Here is a 21,020-nt window from a genome sequence, read left to right as displayed (position 1 = left end):
TTGCTGCCTGGGGCAAATAATAAAATAGGTCTCACACCTTTACTGGGTGTTTAAATGGTAAGTTGTCACACATTTCAATATTACAGATTGGAAGGAACCTATACCTCTACAAATCAGTTTGGCAGCTCACAATAGGCCATAAGGTACACATAACTGAGTTGCCAAACTTTCTTTTGTTAGGGTTGTTGTATGTCTTTCGGGCTGTCTTTCTTTTGTTAGCCGGAATAGTATATATGGCCTGCCTTGAGTTACGAAGCTAGGGATGCATCTACAATGCACAATTATTGCAGTTTGACACCACTTTAATTGTCATGGCTTGATGTTATGAAATCATGGGACTTTTAGTTTTACAAGGTTTAGTTTTACAAGCCTTCCCTGCCAAAGAGTGGTGGTGTTTCACCAAACTACAAATAACAGGAGACTTCTGCTGCATCCCTGATATCTGCCACCTGCATTATTTGTTGTGCTGTACATAACGGTAAAGCCAGCATTGTGACTCTTTGGTCTGGGAACGAATTCAATGCCTGTTAAGTAGAAGGAAGATGTCTATACTGAATTGGTCCAGGACATTCAGATTAATCATTCTTTACTATGTGAGGAAAGAACACTTGTACATTCTGTCCCTTCGGCACGGCTGCAGGGAAATCGAAAGCTTGACTTCATTTCTTTTTAGTAAATTACAACTTAGCTTTGCATATGAACCTGGTTGATCTTAAATATTATTTGTTGACAGAAGCCATATGTCACATTAGCCACAGTGTGTTGGGTCGTGATGAGACATTACTCAGTTGTAAATTTAGCATAATGCTGTGATTGGTGGCCCATTTTGCTATTTTATTATGAGTTGATGTGTTTCACATAATAAATGTAAAGTTAGAATGCTTTAAAGAAGAGTTTGGGGAAAGAATGAAAGATGCCTTTTCCTTATGTATTCCAACAAATAGCTCCATAAAATGCTGACAAATTCATCACAAAGCTTTCAATTGTAGAATTTTAAATATCTAGCAGGAAGCCTTGTTCAATACTGGGAAAGGAGCATGAGTAAGCAGTGAAAAGGTATGGAGGGCTAGGTATGTATAGCAGATGGATGTCTAAAGAAAATAACCATATTTCTATAGAAAGATAAGCAAACCAATTAGAAGATTTGCCATCCAGTAATTACCAGGGAATCCTGTATTATTAAAAGGAAGCGGCAGCTTTCTTACATAACAAATGCCTCCGTTGTAAATGAACATGAATAATGAGGCAGATGCCTGAATAAGGCTCTATTATACTGTTATCACAAGCAACTGAATCCTGTGTTGATTAATGGCACAGCGTAAGTCGCTAAGAAAAGCAACTTCATTTGAAAGTGTTGTCACCAACACTTTCGCAGGCTTGGCTAACTGCTTCCACTGACTTCTGTATCATTAATTGAATGGGACACTTAATTATTGCAATATTTTTCTCCAGAAATTAGATATACACTTGGATGGCAAGGGTTTGAAGACTGATAAGGTCTTCATCCAAGAGTCAAGTGAAATGAAACTGAAGGATATTAGCATTGGGTTGCTGTGAGTTTTCTGGGCTGTATTGCCATGTTCCAGAAGCATAGACCGAGTGAATGAAAGCCTTCGTCAACTTGATATTAGCATTATTCTGCCAATACTGATATTACATTTTAATCAGAATATGTAGGTCAACATTCTGTCTTGCAAACTAACCTGAAAGCTCAAGAAAGGTGGCAGTAATATCTATATTGTTAACCTCAAGCAGTAGGGATTTTCCAAGCCAAAGAATTTTGAAAAGAGGAATTACAATTTTTGGTTGTACAATTTTGGAAAAGAGGGATTACAATTTTTGGACCTATTCATCACATCACCTGTTACAATTTGTTGTAGTTGACACATTTTCCTACACCATTACATAAAACATATTTAATGTAGAGAGGTATATATGAGGATTGATGCATTTCTATTTAATGTAAGATACAGATATTATGCTTCAGTTCAGAGTTCAGATTTTAAACTTCATCAGAGTTAGAATACAAATATTCAGTGAAAATTGAGCCACACTACAGTGGCATTATGGGGTACTGCTGCCATATTGCCATACATTTATTTAAAAAACCATTTGATTCCATTCTCAGTGCTTCTTCTCTCTTCCTCTAATAAAGGGGTGGAAAATCGCCAAAGTGAGAGGGGGCATTTTTGCTGCTGGTACTCATTCCACAGCCACACAGCTGCTTCCGATATAACCAGAAGTGATGTGACACTTCTTTCAAATTGTTTATTTTGTTTATATAGAAATGAAGGGTGTATTAATTTGGTGGCCACTAATGGTTTCCTAGTTTCCATGGGATGCTCTTTCACTAGTATTTTAAGCAGAAGCAATAGCATTTTTGTGTTGAAATTAATATTTCCACACATAAATATTATTTACTTCAGAAAGTAAATTTTTCAAATATTTTCTGTTACTAAGACATGAAGAACAAGTCTAAAAGTATTATACAGATATTAAATTTATATCATCAGCAGACAAAGCTTCCACTTGAGCAGTGGTTCTCAACCTATGGGTCCCCAGATGTTTTGGCCTTTAATGCCCAGAAATCCTAACAACTGGTAAACTGACTGGAATTTCTGGAAGTTGTAGGCCAAAACACCTTGGGATCCACAGGTTGAGAACCACTGCACTAGAAAGTAACTTTTAAAAAATGAAGGGAAAGACATGGCATCATTTTCAAAATGACTCTTGCTAATACCTTGCCCAGTGTTGAAACATGATGAACTACAGTGTGAAAGTTTAGAAGAAGAGTTGGTCAAAAAGGGGCCATGTACAGTCTGCTTCATTTATCATTTCTTTCAAATTTTATTTGTCCTGGACTTTGGGAACTTTTTTTCTTTCAGTCTTAGATCTGGTTCATCACAGCACTGATCTTTCCCCCCCAAATGTTTGCATAAAAATATACATGCATCTGCAAAAATGTATGTTTCTTCTAATCCGTTTTATGCAATTTTACCAATGTATTTTAGAAGCATTTTTCTAATACAATGCATTTCAATGTTTTTTTACTACTCTATATATTTTATAAGCACATCCTTCTAATATGCTTTCTTTTATGTTAGAGAGCTCCATTGTAAAAATATGTGGATTCCTTATCAAGGAGTCGATTATATACAGTACATTCGGGAAAAAGTGAATGCACTTATATCAAATTACTTTTTCAGAAAGAAAGAAAGAAAGAAAGAAAGAAAGAAAGAAAGAAAGAAAGAAAGAAAGAAAGAAAGAAAGAAAGAAAGAGAAAATTTACATGCTTCCCGAAGCTTTTCCTTGTCATAGTGCAATCCTTCATAATCTTGTAAACCAATTCTATTCACTCTGATCCGTAGGCGTTCTGGGATGGCGTGGGGACTACAAAGAAAAACAAGGTATCTGTTAGAAAATAATGCCAGCTCAAAGCTAGTACAGACACAAAAAAGAGATAATTAGATTTTCCTGGAATGAGCAGGAATAAGAAAATTGGAACAGAACCCTTATCATAATAATCCCCATACGCTGACCTGGCCATCTCAAAATGCAAGCTTTAAGCAACCATAAACATCACCTTTGGATTCACTTGGTTGTTGGAGACTGCAGGGATCATAAAAAAACTTTTAGTGAAATGTCAACAACATAGGTTATGTTTTTACCACAGCTTCAAAATGTTTCTGCCGACCAATCTGAATCTCTGGCAAAGAGTTTCCATGGTCTCCCTGCCATATGAAATAAGAAAATTGCTGCCTCAATTTCTAATGTTTTCCCCAAAAAGTTCAGAGATACAGCAATGAGCTGGTCACCTATGAAACATAATATATTAACCATCAACCCTTGGAGAGTCTACAGGCCACTCTGAAGCAACACATGTTGTCTATACCATTGGTTCTCAACCTGTGGGTGCCCAGGTGTTTTGGCTACAACTCTCAGAAATCCCAGCCAATTTACCAGTGGAATAAGACAACCAGGTTTTACTAAAATTTCTAGATTTATACAGGAATATATAAGGTAGTTTAAAAATCAAGGCAGCACTCTCACCCTCAGATTTTTCACCTGTACTTCCAGCTTGGAGAAGGGAGGGGGGCTTTATGTCTTTACTCAAAACAAGTCACAATGCATTATATTCCACTGAACCTTTTCTACTGAGGTTTACTGAGAAGGCAATTGACAAATATTTTCAAAGAAGCTTATTTTGTATCTCCGGTTGATTGCTAGAAACAAATCTATCACCGCTGAACAGATTTCTTTAAAAAACAAAAACAGAAAAAACTAGAGAGAATGAACTCCCTGTTAAAGCAGCTCCTTCAGACAAGACTGTCTCATCTTAGAAATGACAAGAAGGATGAACTCGAGCAACAGGTTAAAACAATAAGCAGAGGAAAATATCTACCATTACAAGCTTTTCGTTAGGAGGAATATAATATACTTTGAGACAGTATGATAGAATTTTAAAATAATTATTAAAAGCATATTCCCAACTGAAATAACCATGCTTCCCACTCTGTTCCAAATAGACAATAAATCACCAGTTGTAAATAGAAACAGCGGCAGCTGTGTTGTCCACTGACATCAAAACCTCTATCCATCCAAGGTAAGCTGCCATGATTTGTCTAGAGACGCAGCTGCACACACATCTTCCATGCAGCTTCAGGGGACAGCTGTCTACCTCAAGTGCCATTTGGACATCTCTTCTGACTCAATAAATCTACCTGCTGTTTTTATAGGTAGACTCAGGGACTGAAAACACAGGGGATGGAAGAGAGAGCATCTGATGAATAACAGCACACCTTGTGCAAGCTGACTTGTCCTATTTCTTGACAGTGTGTATTTATTTAACATTCAAAAAACATTTGACTGAGAAAAAAGGATCAATACAAGAAGTGGTATCAACACTCTTTAAAGTTTGGAATAAAATAAGATGTTCTGAAATTAAATATTGACCTGGCTTTTAAAAAGTTTTATGGGTTACTTTTTCATTTTCTTTATTATGACCTATATTATGTATTTACACTTCCTTGTTATTAGACTGGACAAAAAAACCCATAACTATTCTACCCATGTATTTTTAAATAGAAAGGATGTCTGTTTAAACAGAAACACATACATACACATTTGTATATTTATAAAAGAAGCAGAAACCATGCAGTTCATGTCAAAGAATACAAGCATTCTGTGGCTGAAGAAAGAGAACCAATTCCAGCAATGTTTTGGTGAACCACCTGAAAGACTGACTGTATTGAAAGTTAACAGGTAAACAAAAGTAAGAAAGGAGAATGTTGCCCATGTAGTATCTCTCTCTCTCTCTCTCTCTATTTAGAAAAATACTCTGGTGATGGTAAAGAATGTTGAAATAAAGTTGACAAAGTTGATATGAGCTAAAAAAAAAAGTCAGTACTACCCTAAACCACACAGATAGTCAGTAATTATTTTGCTCTAAGGGAAAACTTCCAGAATCTCTCAAACACAAATCGAGAGAGAGAGGGGGGGGGGAGGGGGAAAGAGAATGTTATTTTGTTTTAACATGGTCTGAGAATCTGGTCTTATTGCTTTGAACACCATGATAAAGATATCAAAAAATAAATAACCAACTGGACAAAGATGAGGAGAGAAAGAGGGAGGACAGAAGGAAGTTTCTACATATACTGTAAGTAAAGGGCTACATAATTTAGGAGTTTAATGCACATGTGAGTCAATACAGTGAGTAAAATGTGCCTTGAATAAGGAATTTTGCTCTATCCAAAGCACTCGGGTTGTTGTTGTTGTTTTTTACCAAACAGATCCTAGTCCACAAATAGCTTCATCAATTGAAGTGCCTTCGTCTTCTTCTTCGATACCTACTATTGTTGCAACAACTAGCCCCACAACCAGCAATCCTAATGGTCAGTCATGCCATTTTCTATGATATGCCGTTATGAAACCACCAGCTTGAAGGTGTGTCCCAATGTCAGTCCATGGCCACTGAATATACTCTGTTGTCACTAGGCTGCTTTGGTGTTTTCCACAGTCTTATATTCACCACCCTCCACAATTTTGTGTATTTCTGCAAACCTTAAGATTGCCCTCAAACCTTCTCTTGTGCATGGAAAGTGCTGTTTTGTCTAGGTTGTCTAGATTTCCAACTGTGGCTGGTCTGTGGCCACACAGATAGCCTAAAATCCCCTAATATGAAAAGGATAACTCCAAACATGGCAAGACATTCTTCTGGTTTCAAAAATAGCATTAAACAGTGCATGATGATCTTGAAAGTGATTTAAAATATGTATAAACCATAACTCTGGGAGGTCCAAAGGAGCCTATAAGAATTGAAGGCTACTCCCACCTGATGAGACAAATATTCTCCAGGGTTGTGCTTTACACACCTTTGGTCTAGACAATCATGTACACTCCTGGATGTTGGTGATCAAATGAGCAATGCTATCAGAAAAAGGTTGCATATGTCTTATTTTTGTACTTATATGTTCCCTGCAAGAGAAAACAAGCCCAGACCAAAAAATGTGTTTTGTTTACATCAACAGAAGAATACTACAGCTAAATATTTGCCCCTGAGTTTCTGCTTCATTGCCTCCTAAAAAACAGCTCTACAGCAAAAATGATACTCACTTAGCCAGCAATAATGATATTGAACACGGCAGGAATCCCAGTCTGTCTACCAAGAACTATGCTAAAGAGTTGAATTTTCAGAGAACGGGAGTGATCGATTTTCAGCTATTTGTTCTTTTTCCTCAATAGCCTTCTGCACAGCACAAACCCCAGATGCATCTTTTCTGGCCATTAGCAATGGAAACTGACAAGCAGAATGAAACGTAGACACATAATGAGTTGAACACTAGCAAAATTGATACTCTAAAAATTCTCCCTAAGCACATTTTTCTCCATCCTCTTTTCATTTATCTAAGTCAATGTTAGAGAATTAGGATTGGGAAGGAACTGATTCCTTGCCAATGCAGTAAATGCAGAGCATCCCTGATAGGTAGCCAACTTGTCTGTGTTTCAAAACCTCTAATGAAATGCTGTCCATAACCTGCTGAGGCACTGCTATTACAGATTATGCCACTGTAAATGTTCTTCTAAATATTTACTGAAAAAATTTACTACCGTACAGATTGTACATATGGCTGCTTTCAACTAGTTCAAAATTCTGCAGCAAGACTTCCGACCAGCACCGGTTTCATTATCCCTTGTAATAATACCTTCACTAGCTCCTGATCTATTTCTAAGCACAATTCAAAATGCTGCTTATGACCTATAAAACCCGGCATGACTGGATCCAGGCTTTCACAAATACGATATTCTGCCATATAGTGCCTTCCAGACATTGAGATTCTGTCACCCTCTAAAGCACATCTGATGAGAACAAGAGATAATGTCTTCTTGGTGGTGATATTCCCAAGCTGTAGAACAGCCCCCCAAAGGTCAATAACATGCCCTACTTCTTTTCTGTCAGCAGAAGATGATCTTTCTATTTCAGGTAGACTTCTGAAACCTTACGAGCAGTTAAGAGCAATGTGTATAAACATTTGGTACTGTATATCTTAATTCTTCTTATTTTTATCCAGGTACTTCAAGCTGCTAGTAATTCAATTACATTTTAATATTTTGATTTAAAGATGGGCTTATAGCCAACCTTAAAAACCGTGGCATAGACACTGAGAACTGGGAAGCCCTGGCCCTTGAGCAGCCTAACTGGAGGTCAGCTACTACCAACAGTGCTGTGGAATTCTAAGAGGCATGAATGGAGGTCGAAAGAGAGAAATGCGTCAAGAGGAAAGCCCGTCAAGCCAACCCTGACCGGGACCGCCTTCATCTGGAAACTGATGCCCTCACTGTGGAAGAACATGTGGGTCAAGAATAGGTCTCCACTGTCATCTACAGACCCAAAGCCAGGACCTTATACTTGGAAGGTCATCCTACTCAGACACAAGTGATTGCCAATGATGATCAGTGGAACCAATGATGGTAGAGCAGACAGTGCCAGGAAGCCCTCATTGGCTTCAGGTCAAAGTTAATGCCACCGTTAGTCTAATCATATATATACCCCAAGGAAGGATGGATCCATTTGAAGCAACTGTTGCCACCCACAGTACCAGAAGGCGATGAGAAAGACCACAATGCTCTTGAACTCCCTCTCCTCTTATCTGAAGCCATGGCAAGACAACATCATCTGAATGTACTTTGTCTTAGGGACCAAGCTCCTGATTCTGCCCTTGGGGTCACAAGACTAATAATAAGTGATAACAGTAAGATACATATTGGTGAGACCATCAAGCTTGGAAAGGTTACATTTTTGGGTTACAGTTCCCAGTGGCCATGAAGGTTGTTCCAGGACTTCTAACCTCCCAAAAGTAGCTTTTACATTCATTGACTGTTCAATTATATAGACCTGCCAGAAAAACCCATTCCATTTGGTTTTGGCTATGCCTACAGTGACAAGCAAAAAGAAAATGAGAACATCCATGCCAACAATTGACCCCAGAGCACAGATCTGACATCAAAAGTATCTGTCACCATAGCCGGTTGATTCAACTGGAAGAGAACTTTTAATTAAAACACACCCTTATTCTCCTTCCAGTTATTTACAAGTCCTGTGAACCATATCTTATCCTCTGTGCCTGTACATGAAAATACAGAAAAATCCACTCATAGATTTCTGACAGATTTAAAAATAAATGCAGGGAGGAGGGTGAAGAGAGGCATATATCATACTGTTGAATTTAGAACATCGCTATTATAATTCACTGAAAAATCTGTCTACTTTCTTTTTTTAAAATCCAGCAAAATTAAACTTCAGAAAATATGAAACCCCCTTGGGGCAAGTTTACTGTGACAGATTAATGAATTACCTATCTCCTGAAGAAGAAATAAACATGCAAAACTAATTAAATGCTATGCCTTTAGAACAATGGGGAGAAGGGAAATAGCAGGCACAAAAGAAAAATAATTAACCTTTCTGCTGAGATTTCATTGTCAAGGCTCAGAAGTGATACACATTAAAGCTGAGGCTTTCTTTGACAACACTTTACTCATTCAAAGCATAAAGAGATGCCGTCATAGAACAGAAAAGAAGAGTGGTTTGTGGGACCCTGCAGACCAGCAGATTTGATGTGTTTGAAAGTTTCAGGACACAATGGGTACCTGAGGAGAGCAGAAAGTCAGCTAAGTTTTGCAGGCCATTCTTGATTTTTGTTTAAGGCTGTGGAGGAGATGGTTATTTGTTTTTGACAGTGTGCTCTCTCTGTTGGCATATGCAACCATATCAATAAGGGTTCAATAGGAACTCCATTAGCAGGCAGGGCAACAAGCATTTTGTTTCGGTGTTTAGCAGGGCAGTTTTGAAGGGGAAACCTACAAATTCATTTCAGTGCCTGCCTACCTAAGACTACTTAACATGCATGAGGAGGGAGTTGCTGCTATCCCTGGCACCAGCTACGATGTGCTTGCGTTCTTGTCAGAGAGTATGATTAGTTACATGTGCAGCAATTGCAAGTTGGTAGTCCTGTTGAAAGAGAAGGTCCAGCAAGTTAAGATCCATGTATTTATTCTCTAGCATATTAGGTAGGGTGAGGTTTTCTTGGACAGAGTGGAGCATGTTCTGACTGAAAAACACATGGGAGATGTCTCTGAAAAGAAAGCTAGTTCCGAAATGCAGGAGTTAGACATTTGGAGGAACGTGGCACACAAAACTGGAAGTACCAGGTATCACTCTGAGTTTAGAGTTACAGAATCAATTTGAAGCTCTCCTCCTTATCAGTGATGATGAAGAACAGGAATGGAGCACATAAAATGGTCCCTCTCTAAAATATCATGGGGAATCTTGTTAAAGGCCTAATTGAAATCAAAATATGCTACATTCACAGCATCTCCTGTTTCTACCAAGCTTGTAACTCATGGGGTGATGATAGGGGACTTCCTACTGAGGAGAACAGAAGGAGTGATTTGTGGTCCTGATAGGAAAACTTGAGAGATGTGCTTCATGATATAACAAAGAGGCTGAAAGGACTCATTGAGCCTACTGACTTATACTGTTCTTTTAATCCATGTGAGAATCAATGACATTGTAAGACACAGACTTTAGGATATCACAAGGGATTATGAGGCTCTGGTCAGGGGCCTGGAGGATGCAATAGGGGAAATGCAACACAGAATAGGTCAACAGTTGGCATAGAGATATGTGACAACTCTAAATGAGCCTCCAGGGTCAGATGAACAGCATCCAAGGTTATTAAAAAAACTATCAGAGGTGGTTCACCTGTGCTTTTCAACATTTTTATTAAAAACTTAGATGAAGGTTTAGAAGGTGTGCTTATCAAGTTTGCAGATGACACTAAATTAGGAGGAATAGCTAATACTCCAGAAGACAGGATCAGATTTTTTTAAAAAAAAAATCAACAGATTAGAGAGCTGGGCCAAAATTAACAAACTGAATTTCAACAAAAAAATGTAGAATACTTCACTTAGGCAGAAAAACATGAAATGCAGATACCGGATGCATGATGCCTGGCTCAGCAACAGTCCATGTGAGAAAGATCTTGGAGTCTTCATGGACAACAAGTTGAACATGAGCCAACAGTGTGATTCAGCAGCTAAAAAAGCCAATGGGATTTGGGGTTACATCAAAAGAAACATAGTGTCTAGATCAAGAGAAGTCATGGTGCCTCTCTATTCTGCTTTGGTTAGATCTCACCTGGAATACTGTGTCCAATTTAAAAGGGATATTGACAAGCTGGAAGGTGTCCAGAGGAGGGAGACTAAAATTATCAAAGGTCTGGAGACCATGTCCTATGAAGAGCATCTTAAAGAGCTGGGTATGTTTAGCCTGCACAAGAGAAGGTTTAGAGGAGACATGATCACCATCTTTTAAATATTTGAAAGGATGTCATAAGGAAGAGGGAGCAGGCTTGTTTTTTGCTGCCATGGAAACTAGGACTCAGAGCAATGGGTTCAAATTACAGGAAAGAAGACTCTACCTGAACATTAGGAAGAACTTCCTGGCCATGAGAGCTTTTCAATAGTGAAATTCTTTGCCTCGGAGTATAGTGGAAGCTCCTTCCTTGGAGGCATTTAAACAAAGTCTGGATGGCCATCAGTCAGGGGTGCTTTTCCTGCATATAGCCGAGATAGCATCTTTTCATACAATAGCCGAGATAGCATCTTTTCATGCAAGGAAACTCACATCTGGCCCTCCTACCTTTCTTCTGACTTGGCAGTCAAAATTTTGAAAAGGAAATAATATTTTTGTGTCTGTTAAACTGTCTGAAGTCAACAACCCTGGCAGAGCTACTGCAAATCCCCAGAGTTTCCCCAAGAGTTTTCCTGGCAGATCTCTGGTGAATGATATTGAGTCCAGCAACGTAGTAAAGCATTATGTTTTGGGGAGATGGGACATTCCCATGAATACTTAATAACAGCTATTTCAAAAATGAGTCATCCTTTTGTGATGCAATTCACATTAAAATCTCCTATTTCCATAGCACTCTATAGGACCAGATGTAACCCAATACTGCCTCCAAACCTGAATGTAAATATAAGAAAATATGTGTCTGATCATTGTTTTATTATGAAACAATTAGAACCTCAAAATTACAATTTTTTGGTGAGTGCAGTAAGGCTCTTTATGTGTGGTCACATGCATAAGCTTACTTTGGCCTTTTAGCAGCCAAATCTTAACAAAAATCAGCACACAACCATTTAGTCCATAGGTAAATAGTTTTATATGATGTGTGTACTTTCCGTGCCAACTTGAAATGCCAGCATAATTTCAGACTCATTCCTGCCAATTAATGATACGGAACACTGGCCAAATTTATAGTCTTCACTGTCCAAAATCTGAAGCTAATTCCATTTTGACATTTGAAGATTATTTACTACAATTCTTCTTCCTCAGAATTGAATCTGCCATTTTGTTCCAACGGGGTTTGAGAAGCAACACACATTGCCAAGCTGAAGTAGAGCATTTGAATCTCTTAAGCAATGAGCATCTCAAATCCAATTTCTGTCATGCCCCTTGGGGTTGTGCTTTAATTTATCAGACTAACTAATTGTCAGTCATTGTGCAGCTGCCTGATTAATCTATTCTTTTCAGATCTGGAGATATGGAATATCTTTAATAAATTAGGTTAGGTCCCTTTGTAAAAGAAGAAGAAAACAAAGTCCAAAATGCATTGACCCAACATATAAAACTAACTGGGATGTTGACATTTTTCAAGAAACCAAATAAGGAGGTCAAGTGGTTCGGAAGTCAGTTCTAGAGCTAGCTGTATTGTGAAGTAAAATATCATTTAGGAAAGCAAAGATCAGCTGGAAGCAAACACTGTATTTCTTCAGTCATACCTATCATTGCAGGATATGGAAGGGAACATCAGAGATCTAATAACAAAGTCCCCTATATGTTGCCATATAGACGATTTAAGTGAAGTGGTATGGATTGCGCATTCTTGATCTGGAATTCTGAAATCTGAAATACTCCAAAATTCAAAATTGTCCTCCTGAGTAGCTGAGATAGTGACACCTTTGCTTTCTGATCATTCAAACTATACAAACTTTATGTAATGTGCAAAGTTATTAAAATATTGAACACAATTACCATCAGGATATGTTTATAAGGTGTTATGAAATGCAAATGAATGTCATGTTTAGACTTGAGTCCCATCTCAATGGTATCTTTTTATGTATGTATATGCAAATACAGGTACTTAAAAAAATCCAACATCCAAAATATTTCTGGCTCCAAACATTTTAAATAAGGAATACTCAACCTATACACAATGCAATCTATAAACCTAGAAAACTGTAAGTTTGGAATCTAGAATTATAAAACAGCACTGTTCTTTTTGGATCTGATCTTCAAGTGCTATAGTATCCATACAGGTAGCAGAATGTTCATATCAGCAACAACAAAAACACACACACACACACACACACACACACACACACACACACACACACATATATATATATATATATATATATATATATATATATATATATATATTGTTAGAACACATGGTTTTCCAGATATTGTTAAGACTGTAACCTCAGTTAGCGACAGCCAGTGGTCAAGAGTCCTTAGTAATGTAGCTCAGCATCATCTGAACAGACACAAATGTACCACCCCTACTATGCAATCTCCAGTATATTCTTGAAGTGAGCACGGTTCTTCACAAAAGTAAACAGCTCTGCTCTGAGCATAATGAAAGAGATAGCAGATGTATAATAGGAAAAACAACCCATTTGGATCAGGAGACCTGGCTGAAGCAACAGAAGAAAACAGAGAAGAAAAGCAAGACATGCCCAAAAAGAAAAGCAAGCCATGGTATTCAGTGGAAGGATAGATAGCAATGCCTGTGTTCCAGCTTTAACTTGGCATTTATCTGTCCCTTCTGGATGTATTATACGTACTTAGATATCAAATTTGTTGCATTTTACAGTAGCTGATCCACATATTTTATTCACATAAACAAAATGACTTTTTTCCTCCTGATTGCAATTACTTTCAGAAAGAAAAATGTGATCAATCAGAGTCAACATATGCTTGAAATGTTCATGCAATGGTTACATCAACACATGCAGTGACTGGTCTACAAGCACTTGAGCTGAAACAACATTTGGATTCTTGTTCAATTAGGTTTAATTTTCTACTTTACTGTCTCTGCAATTTTAATTTAGAAAAGTACATTGCCTACAAGGGAGAGGTCATATTCAAGAGTATTGTAAGTGCGTAACCTGGAGTTCTGCTCTGCTGTACTTTTAAAAAAGGAAACAAGGGCCTCAGTGTGATGAGCACAAACATAATTGGAAAACATAAAGGAAGCTCTAAACCAGAGATGTGGAAATTTTGGGCCTCTATGTATTTTGGACTTCAATTTCCAGAAGCCCCAGGCAACATGAGTAATGGTAAAGGACTGTAAGTGTTACAGCCCTAGTCTTCTGAAGTGTGAATGATTCATTATACCTCATCTAAACTAATACAATTCACAGGGCTTTTGTAACACCTTAAAGACTAACTAAGAGAATGAAGTTGATAGAATTAGTTTTTATAGAATATGGACCTCTTCACATGGAGTAATTTTGCTCTGTTTAGCCGCTTTTAATTGCCCTAGATACAGCACTTTCCTGCTGAATCTAGGGCTGGTGCTCAACCAGTACATTTGGAGCTAAATCGGTTTGAGGCAGAAAAACTGGAATACTCTCTGAGAATGACTGTGAATAATGAAAACTGCCAGTGCCAAGTTCAAGTTCAATGCAGGGATTCTTGTCAGTGTTGACAAGCATTAGTCCATGAAAGCTTATGTCACTAACTTTTTTCTCTGTTAGTCTCCAAGGTGCTACACAATCCGTTTGCATACTGATATTCCAGACCAACATGGCTATATCTTTGAATACTTCACAGTATACTTCTGTGAACTCTTTGGAGAAACATGGGATGCATTCTTATACTGAGTTAGATTGTTGCTTCAACACTATCAACACTAAAGGGCAGCATTATCAAAGGTTTCAGGCAGTACTTTTTCCTAATCTCCTTAGAGATGGCAAGAAAAGAACTTGGAACATTTTGCATGTGCTCTACCATGTGGCTACAATGCGTTCCCAAGTCCATTTAAAGTCCATCCTGAATGTAAATATCTCTATTAGACAGTTGAGAACAAATTAAGTTTAGGGTTGTTGTATGTCTTTCGGGCTGTGTGGCCATGTTCCACACAGCCCGAAAGACATACAACAACCCTGTGATCCCGGCCATGAAAGCCTTCGACAACAAATTAAGTTTAGTTCCATTTCCGTTTTTGGAAACTTGATTTTTACGTACACGTCGGTTTTCACAGTGCAGAATACTAACTAGGGACTTTATCACATGGGGAAATTTACCTGTCGTACAACACCTTCACCACAGTTCGGGGATCTCAACAAGCTGGATCCCATTCAACAACGTAGAGCTACTTTCGGAAGGGCTCCATCCCCAAACTGTGGTGAAAGCGTCATAAGAGGGAACAACGAGAACACGGGAGGCTTCCTGTGTTCTCATTGCCTACAACAGGGTGAATGAAGGGTGAAGCCGGGCAGTGATGATTTCCCCTATGTGATGCAGGGAGATGGATTCCCCCACTGCACACCGGATTTACCATGCCGCCGGGTGAATCCCTCCACTGTCATCCGCATTGGACGACTTAATGTGATGAGATCCTAAGTCTAGTTGTTCATGAATTCTCTTTACTGAGATCTTGTTTTTAAAAAGTTATCCAAAAATAAAGGAAAACAGACTATGCCACCTATGCTGCCTAAACAGTAAAACTCTGTCCTGACACCTTGTTGACTAATCAGGGGAGCACTGACACATCCAAAATGGTTGGAGGAGGTCCCCACAGCTAAGACAGAAGTAACGAATGTTCTGAAAGGCAGCATATTATTAATTTTGTCAATCTTTGATCCATCAGTTTCACCTTTGATCTCTCCCAAATCTGACAGGTGGGGATATTTTTGTCCTTAGTCCACCAGATTATCAACTGATTCTACCTTAGTTCAGTGGGGGGGAGGGGGGGAGACACAATTCTAACATCACATGACCTTTCCCAACTACAAAACCCATTCTATGTGTTACTTCATTGCCAGTCACATTTGAGCTTGGATCCATGCACTTCATGATAACGAGGGATTAGTACTTGCACCATGCAGAGGAAGAAGAGGTAGAGTTGAGGAAAACAGAGGGTGTTTAAAAGTAGGGAAAGAAAAGGCAAGTACTTACACAGTGAAGGTATCAGGGGGAGCCGAGACTCTCCTCAGGTCGGCCGAGGGCACTTTATGGATGCTATTGGCAGCACGAAAAGAGCAGCCAGGAGAGGGGTCAGCACAACAGCATGGACAAACAAGGAAAAAAGAAAGAAAAACAAGAAGGAAAAGAAGAAGAAAGAGAGAAAAGACACACAATAACATTTAAACAGAAACAAAAGGAAGGCATCACATATAGGCTAAATGGAGATGTGTGCTAAGCTCCAGGACAAAACACCCCTTAACAGAAAAGCCAATGGCAGCTACCAGCAAGCATGATGGAACAAGATGGCACCACGTAAAGTGGCATGATAGAAGTTTTCAGAAGGGCTGGGTATATTAGCTGGGCTGCAAGAGATGCCCAGAGCATTCAATCTGGAAAGTATCAGAGCTGCAAACATGTTGTGGAGAACCAGCTTATAAATTTCCTTATCTTATGAGCTAACAGGTGTAAGGTGTCCATAGAGGGAGTATACCCAGTTCAAAGTACCTTGCTCCCATGTTTCCTAAAGCCTTAGTGAACAGGAGCTATTGCAGTAGCTGTTGCTTCCTCTTTTGCTGCTACCATACCACATTTTTATTTTTCTTCTGCTATGTTTCTTCTCCTGCTTCTTTATCCACCCACCATCATATTATATGCCTGGTGCCACTGCCAACAACTGTACCCACTTCCAAGCCTGCCCATCTAGCCACACATTTGTTCATTTACTCATCACATTTAGTCATACAGCCAATGAAAGACAGCAACTGAGCAGTTGCATGTACTGCAATGTGTGCAGGTTTGCTCCTCTAGTTCCCTTTCCTCTCATGATTTCCAGTCTCTGGTAACCAATTAAATTTATTTCACTTTCACTCATTTTCTTCTCAAAGGAACCAATTTTAGCAATAGTCTTCCCATTGCAAGATAGCCTTTAAAAACCACACAGTTCTTGAAGCCTAATGCAATTTAATCCAGTTCCTGCCCAGAGAACCCTATTTTCTGATCAAATCAACCACAGTCAGCTCCCCATATTTGTAGGTTTAACCTTAATAGATTTGATTATACATGTATTAGACCATGTTTTTGTTTTTTTGTTGTTGTTTTTTTTAGTCTCTGGATCCTGCAGTGCAACTCTATAGTCAACTTCTGCCAGAGGTTGACCATAGTCATGCTGGAGGATCTAGACTCTAAAGAGATAACCTCTGTAGGCATCTCTAGGTTCTCCAGTGCAATTCAATGGTCAATTTATGACGAGTTTTTCTCAGGTAAAAAAAATCATGTTTTTTAATGTTTTTTTGGGGGGGGGGTTGCTTTTGCATGGCTCTTGTGTTGCTAATCCCAATGAATGTGGAGGGCAAATTTTGGTCAGAATAAGTCTCATTACATTTAATTTTCTGAATTATGGTATATTTTGTTTCAGTGATAAAAATGCTTAAAATAAGGCATTCACATACTCTTTTAAAATAATTTTGAAAAGGAAAAGTTTTCTAGTATCACTTATTGCTATTCTTTTCTGAGTTTTTTTTGGGGGGGGGGTGATAAGTGTGTTTTGTCTAAATTGACACTATGGACAAATTGTGGAGAAAAAATAATTGTCTTTGTTTTCCTAAGGCTAATGGTTTATTTTGAGTTGTTGTTTTTTTAAAAAAAATCATTGTTGCTTATTACTAATGAACTGGCACACCCATACGCATTCCTTATAGTTCAGAGCAACATTGCTCTGTTTGCAACAATCAATTGATCAATTAATAAAAGTGCATTCAATTTGTAATCATTGTCTGAATAAACTGAACTTTTAACATACCGAACAAGATAATTTTATGCCAAATTAAATTTTACATAATACATTGTCAAGACCCAGGCTATCTGCTTGCTTGGTCTGAGCCGGGGTCACATAATGGATCGGGAAATCAAAACGTTCAAAGAACAAAGCCCAGCGCTGCTGCCTTTGATTTAGCTTTTGTGCAGTTCTTAGATGCTCCAAATTACGATGATCAGTATGAACCTCAATGGGAAATTTAGCCCCTTCCAACCAATGTCTCCAATTTTCAAAAGCTGCCTTTATGGCCAAAAGTTCTTTCTCCCAAATAGTGTAATTTCTCTCTGGGGCTGTTAGTTGATGGGAGTAATAGGCACAAGGATGACGATGCTCTCCCACTGGTTGCATGAGTACAGCCCCAATTGCCACATCAGAGGCGTCAGCCTGTACAACAAAAGGGGTTTTAGGATCAGGGTGCTGTAGAATTGGCTGGGTCGTGAATAACTTCTTTAGCTGCTGGAACCCTTTCTCTGCTTGCTCCGTCCAGCGGAAAGGCTGTTTCCCACGGATGCAGCTGGTGATTGGGTCAGACCAGCGGGCGAAGTCTGGGATGAATTTGCGGTAGTAGTTTGCAAACCCCAAGAAGCGCTGCACTTCCTTCTTGTTGGTTGGCGCCCGCCATTCCAATACTGCTGAAACCTTTGCCGGGACCATGGAGAGCCCTAGTGGCGAGACGCGGTACCCCAGGAAGTCTACTTCTTGCAGATCAAAGGCGCATTTTTCTAACTTGGCATATAGTCCATGATCCCGCAATCGTTGTAGCACCATCCCGACGTGTTGTTCGTGCTCCGATTGTGATCTAGAAAACACCAAAAAATCGTCCAAGTATATGATCAAGAACCGATCTAGATAATCCTGGAAGATATCGTTGACAAAATGCTGGAATGTTGCGGGAGCTCCGGATAAACCGTAATTCATGACTAGGGACTCAAATAATCCGAATTTGGTCTGGAAGGCTGTTTTCCATTCGTCCCCTTCTCTGATGCGAACTAGATTGTAAGCCCCCCGGAGATCCAGCTTGGTGTAAACCTTGGCCCCTCGAAGCCGGTCTAATAGGTCCGAGATCAAAGGCAGGGGGTAGCGATTCCGCTTCGTGATATTGTTCAATGCTCTATAGTCCACAACCAAGCGTAGATCCCCTGACTTCTTTTTCACAAACATCACTGGGGAAGCAGCTGGGGATTGAGAGGGTCTGATGAATCCCTTGCGAAGGTTTGACTCTATAAACTCCCTGAGAGCTTCTTGCTCTGGTTCAGTCAGGGAGTAGAGGTGTCCTCGCGGAATCGGGGCCCCCTCCACCAAGTCAATGGCACAGTCGTAGGGTCTATGTGGGGGTAGTTTCTCGGCTTCCTTTTCATTGAAAACATCCCAAAAGTCCGAATATTTCTTGGGCAAGGTGATGATGGGCTCTGCGTCTGTGGCATGGCAGACCTTGGCTACTAGACAATGGTTTTGGCAATATCTTGAGGCAAACTGTAGTTCTCTGTTGGACCAGGAGATGTTTGGGTCGTGGAGCGTCAGCCATGGAATCCCCAAAATCACAGGGAAGTGGGGAACCTCGGTAACGAAGAAGGAAATTTCTTCCATGTGTTTTCTTATCCACATCCTGGTGGGTTCAGTCCATTGGCTTACTGGACCCGTCTTTAGGGGACGACCATCTATGGCCTGCACCACTCGGGCATTCTTGAAATCGTGATATTGTAATCCCAGAGAGTCGGCATACTCTCTATCGATGAAATTGTTTGTTGCCCCTGAGTCTATCATGGTATGGATCATGACGGGTCCCTTTTTCACCGACCACAGCGTAATCACCAGGAGAAATAGGACCCCGGTTTGCGGCTCTTGAGTGGGGTTTTTGACCGGGTTGTCGAGCCTCTCTACGCCCGGTCGCTGGCTTCCCCCGCCGGCTTGATTCCAGTCGCCGCGGCCGCTTCCGGCTCCGCGGAGGACGCCGCCGCCAGGCGGGTGGTGGGCTTTCCCTTGGCTGGGCATCCTTTGGCGAAGTGCCCCCCATTCCCGCAGTACCAACAGAGGTTTAAACGTTGGCGGCGGGCCTTTTTGGCAACATCCAGTCTGGGGCGCACATTGCCCAACTGCTCCTCCTCGCTTCCCCTGGGGTTTGGGGCTGGTGGTGGGGGTCTCCACACTGGACATGGCTGAATACTGGCGGAAGCGGGAGGTTTCACTCCGGCTCTTCCACTCTGGCCTCGGAGCCACTGTTTTTTGTTGGCAAGCAGGACTTTGGCTCGTAAACAATGATTGAGAAGTCTCTCAAGAGAATCTGGAGGATCCACCTTAGATATTTCTTCCTGCATCTCGATGTTGAGACCCTCACGAAACTGTCCTCTGAGGGCTATATCGTTCCAGCCGGTGTTCTGAGCCAGCACCCGGAACTCGGCTATGTACTGGGACAACGGTCTGTCCCCTTGGAAGAGACGCCGGAGTTTATGGCCGGCCGCCTCCTCGTTGTCCTCGATCCCCCATGTCACTCTAAGGTGATTCAGGAAGTTGTGCGCGGAACTTAGGTGCATGGAACCCGCATCAAATAGCGCCATCGCCCAATTGGCCGCAGGCCCTTCTAGGAAGCTGTAAATCCATGCCACCTTGACTTCTTCTTGGGGAAACTCGGCTTGGCGGGCTTCTATGTACGCCTGGCACTGGCGACGGAAAACATGAACCTTGGAGGCTTCTCCAGAAAACTTGGTTGGAAGCGCTAGGGCAGGGAGCCGGACACCGCGTTCTTTCAAGCCCCGTATTTCTCCCTCCTGCGTACGGAGTGTATCTCGGATTCTGTCGAATTCTTCCTTGGAAATGGTGTAGCTGAGTGGTTGGGCTTCCGCCCCGGTTCCTGTAGACATCCTGGCCTACGTTAATTGGTGCTTAGGGTGGCGGAGTCAAACTGTCAAGACCCAGGCTACAGAACACCAATAACCATGCGCAGAGGCCAGATTCTATCTAATATCTTTATTAAAGGAATATATAAAGTCAATAAAAACAAGTGAAGAATATAGTTCAGAAGTAGACCTTTCAGGAAAGGTCAAATATAGTCCAGGAAAATAATGTCCAATATGTGATATTAGAGTCCAAAGTTATAATCCATTTACCGAAACACACTTTGCCAAGCAATAGTGTGGGGAGATGACAAGGTCCTTTAGTCCATTGAAACTTGATAACAAGGCTGGAAAACAAACTCGATTCTTGGCTAGAACAAGACTTGAAACGAGGCAAACAAGAAGCAAGAACAAGGTCCGTGGCGAGGTCCACGGCCAAACGTGAAACAAGGCAGGCTTGGAACTTGGTCTGGGAAACAAGGAACTGGGGTTACTAAGTCCACACACGATCTCACTCCTCAAGCTGATGAGTTGACTCCGCAAGGTTTCCTTTGCGGCAAAACACCTAAATAGGGTCTCGTTTCCCGCCAGAAGAACCCTTTCCCTGGAGAACGAGAAGTGA

At 40.3% G+C, this 21,020-nt stretch overlaps 1 protein-coding gene across 1 annotated transcript in view; it reads right to left on the bottom strand.

Annotated features, from left to right (window-relative positions):
• The window catches only part of dgki (diacylglycerol kinase iota), a 287,280-nt gene that overhangs the window by 75,951 nt on the left and 190,309 nt on the right, over nt 1–21,020 (bottom strand). The window contains 2 exon segments of the mRNA XM_062983094.1: nt 3,290–3,390; nt 15,746–15,808. Coding sequence (XP_062839164.1) covers nt 3,290–3,390; nt 15,746–15,808 — 164 coding nt within the window.

Source organism: Anolis carolinensis, chromosome 5 (assembly GCF_035594765.1).
Source record: "Anolis carolinensis isolate JA03-04 chromosome 5, rAnoCar3.1.pri, whole genome shotgun sequence".
Lineage (NCBI taxonomy): Eukaryota > Metazoa > Chordata > Lepidosauria > Squamata > Dactyloidae > Anolis > Anolis carolinensis.
The sequence above is the reverse complement of the archived record's forward strand: the minus strand, read 5'-3'. Positions and strand labels throughout refer to the sequence as shown.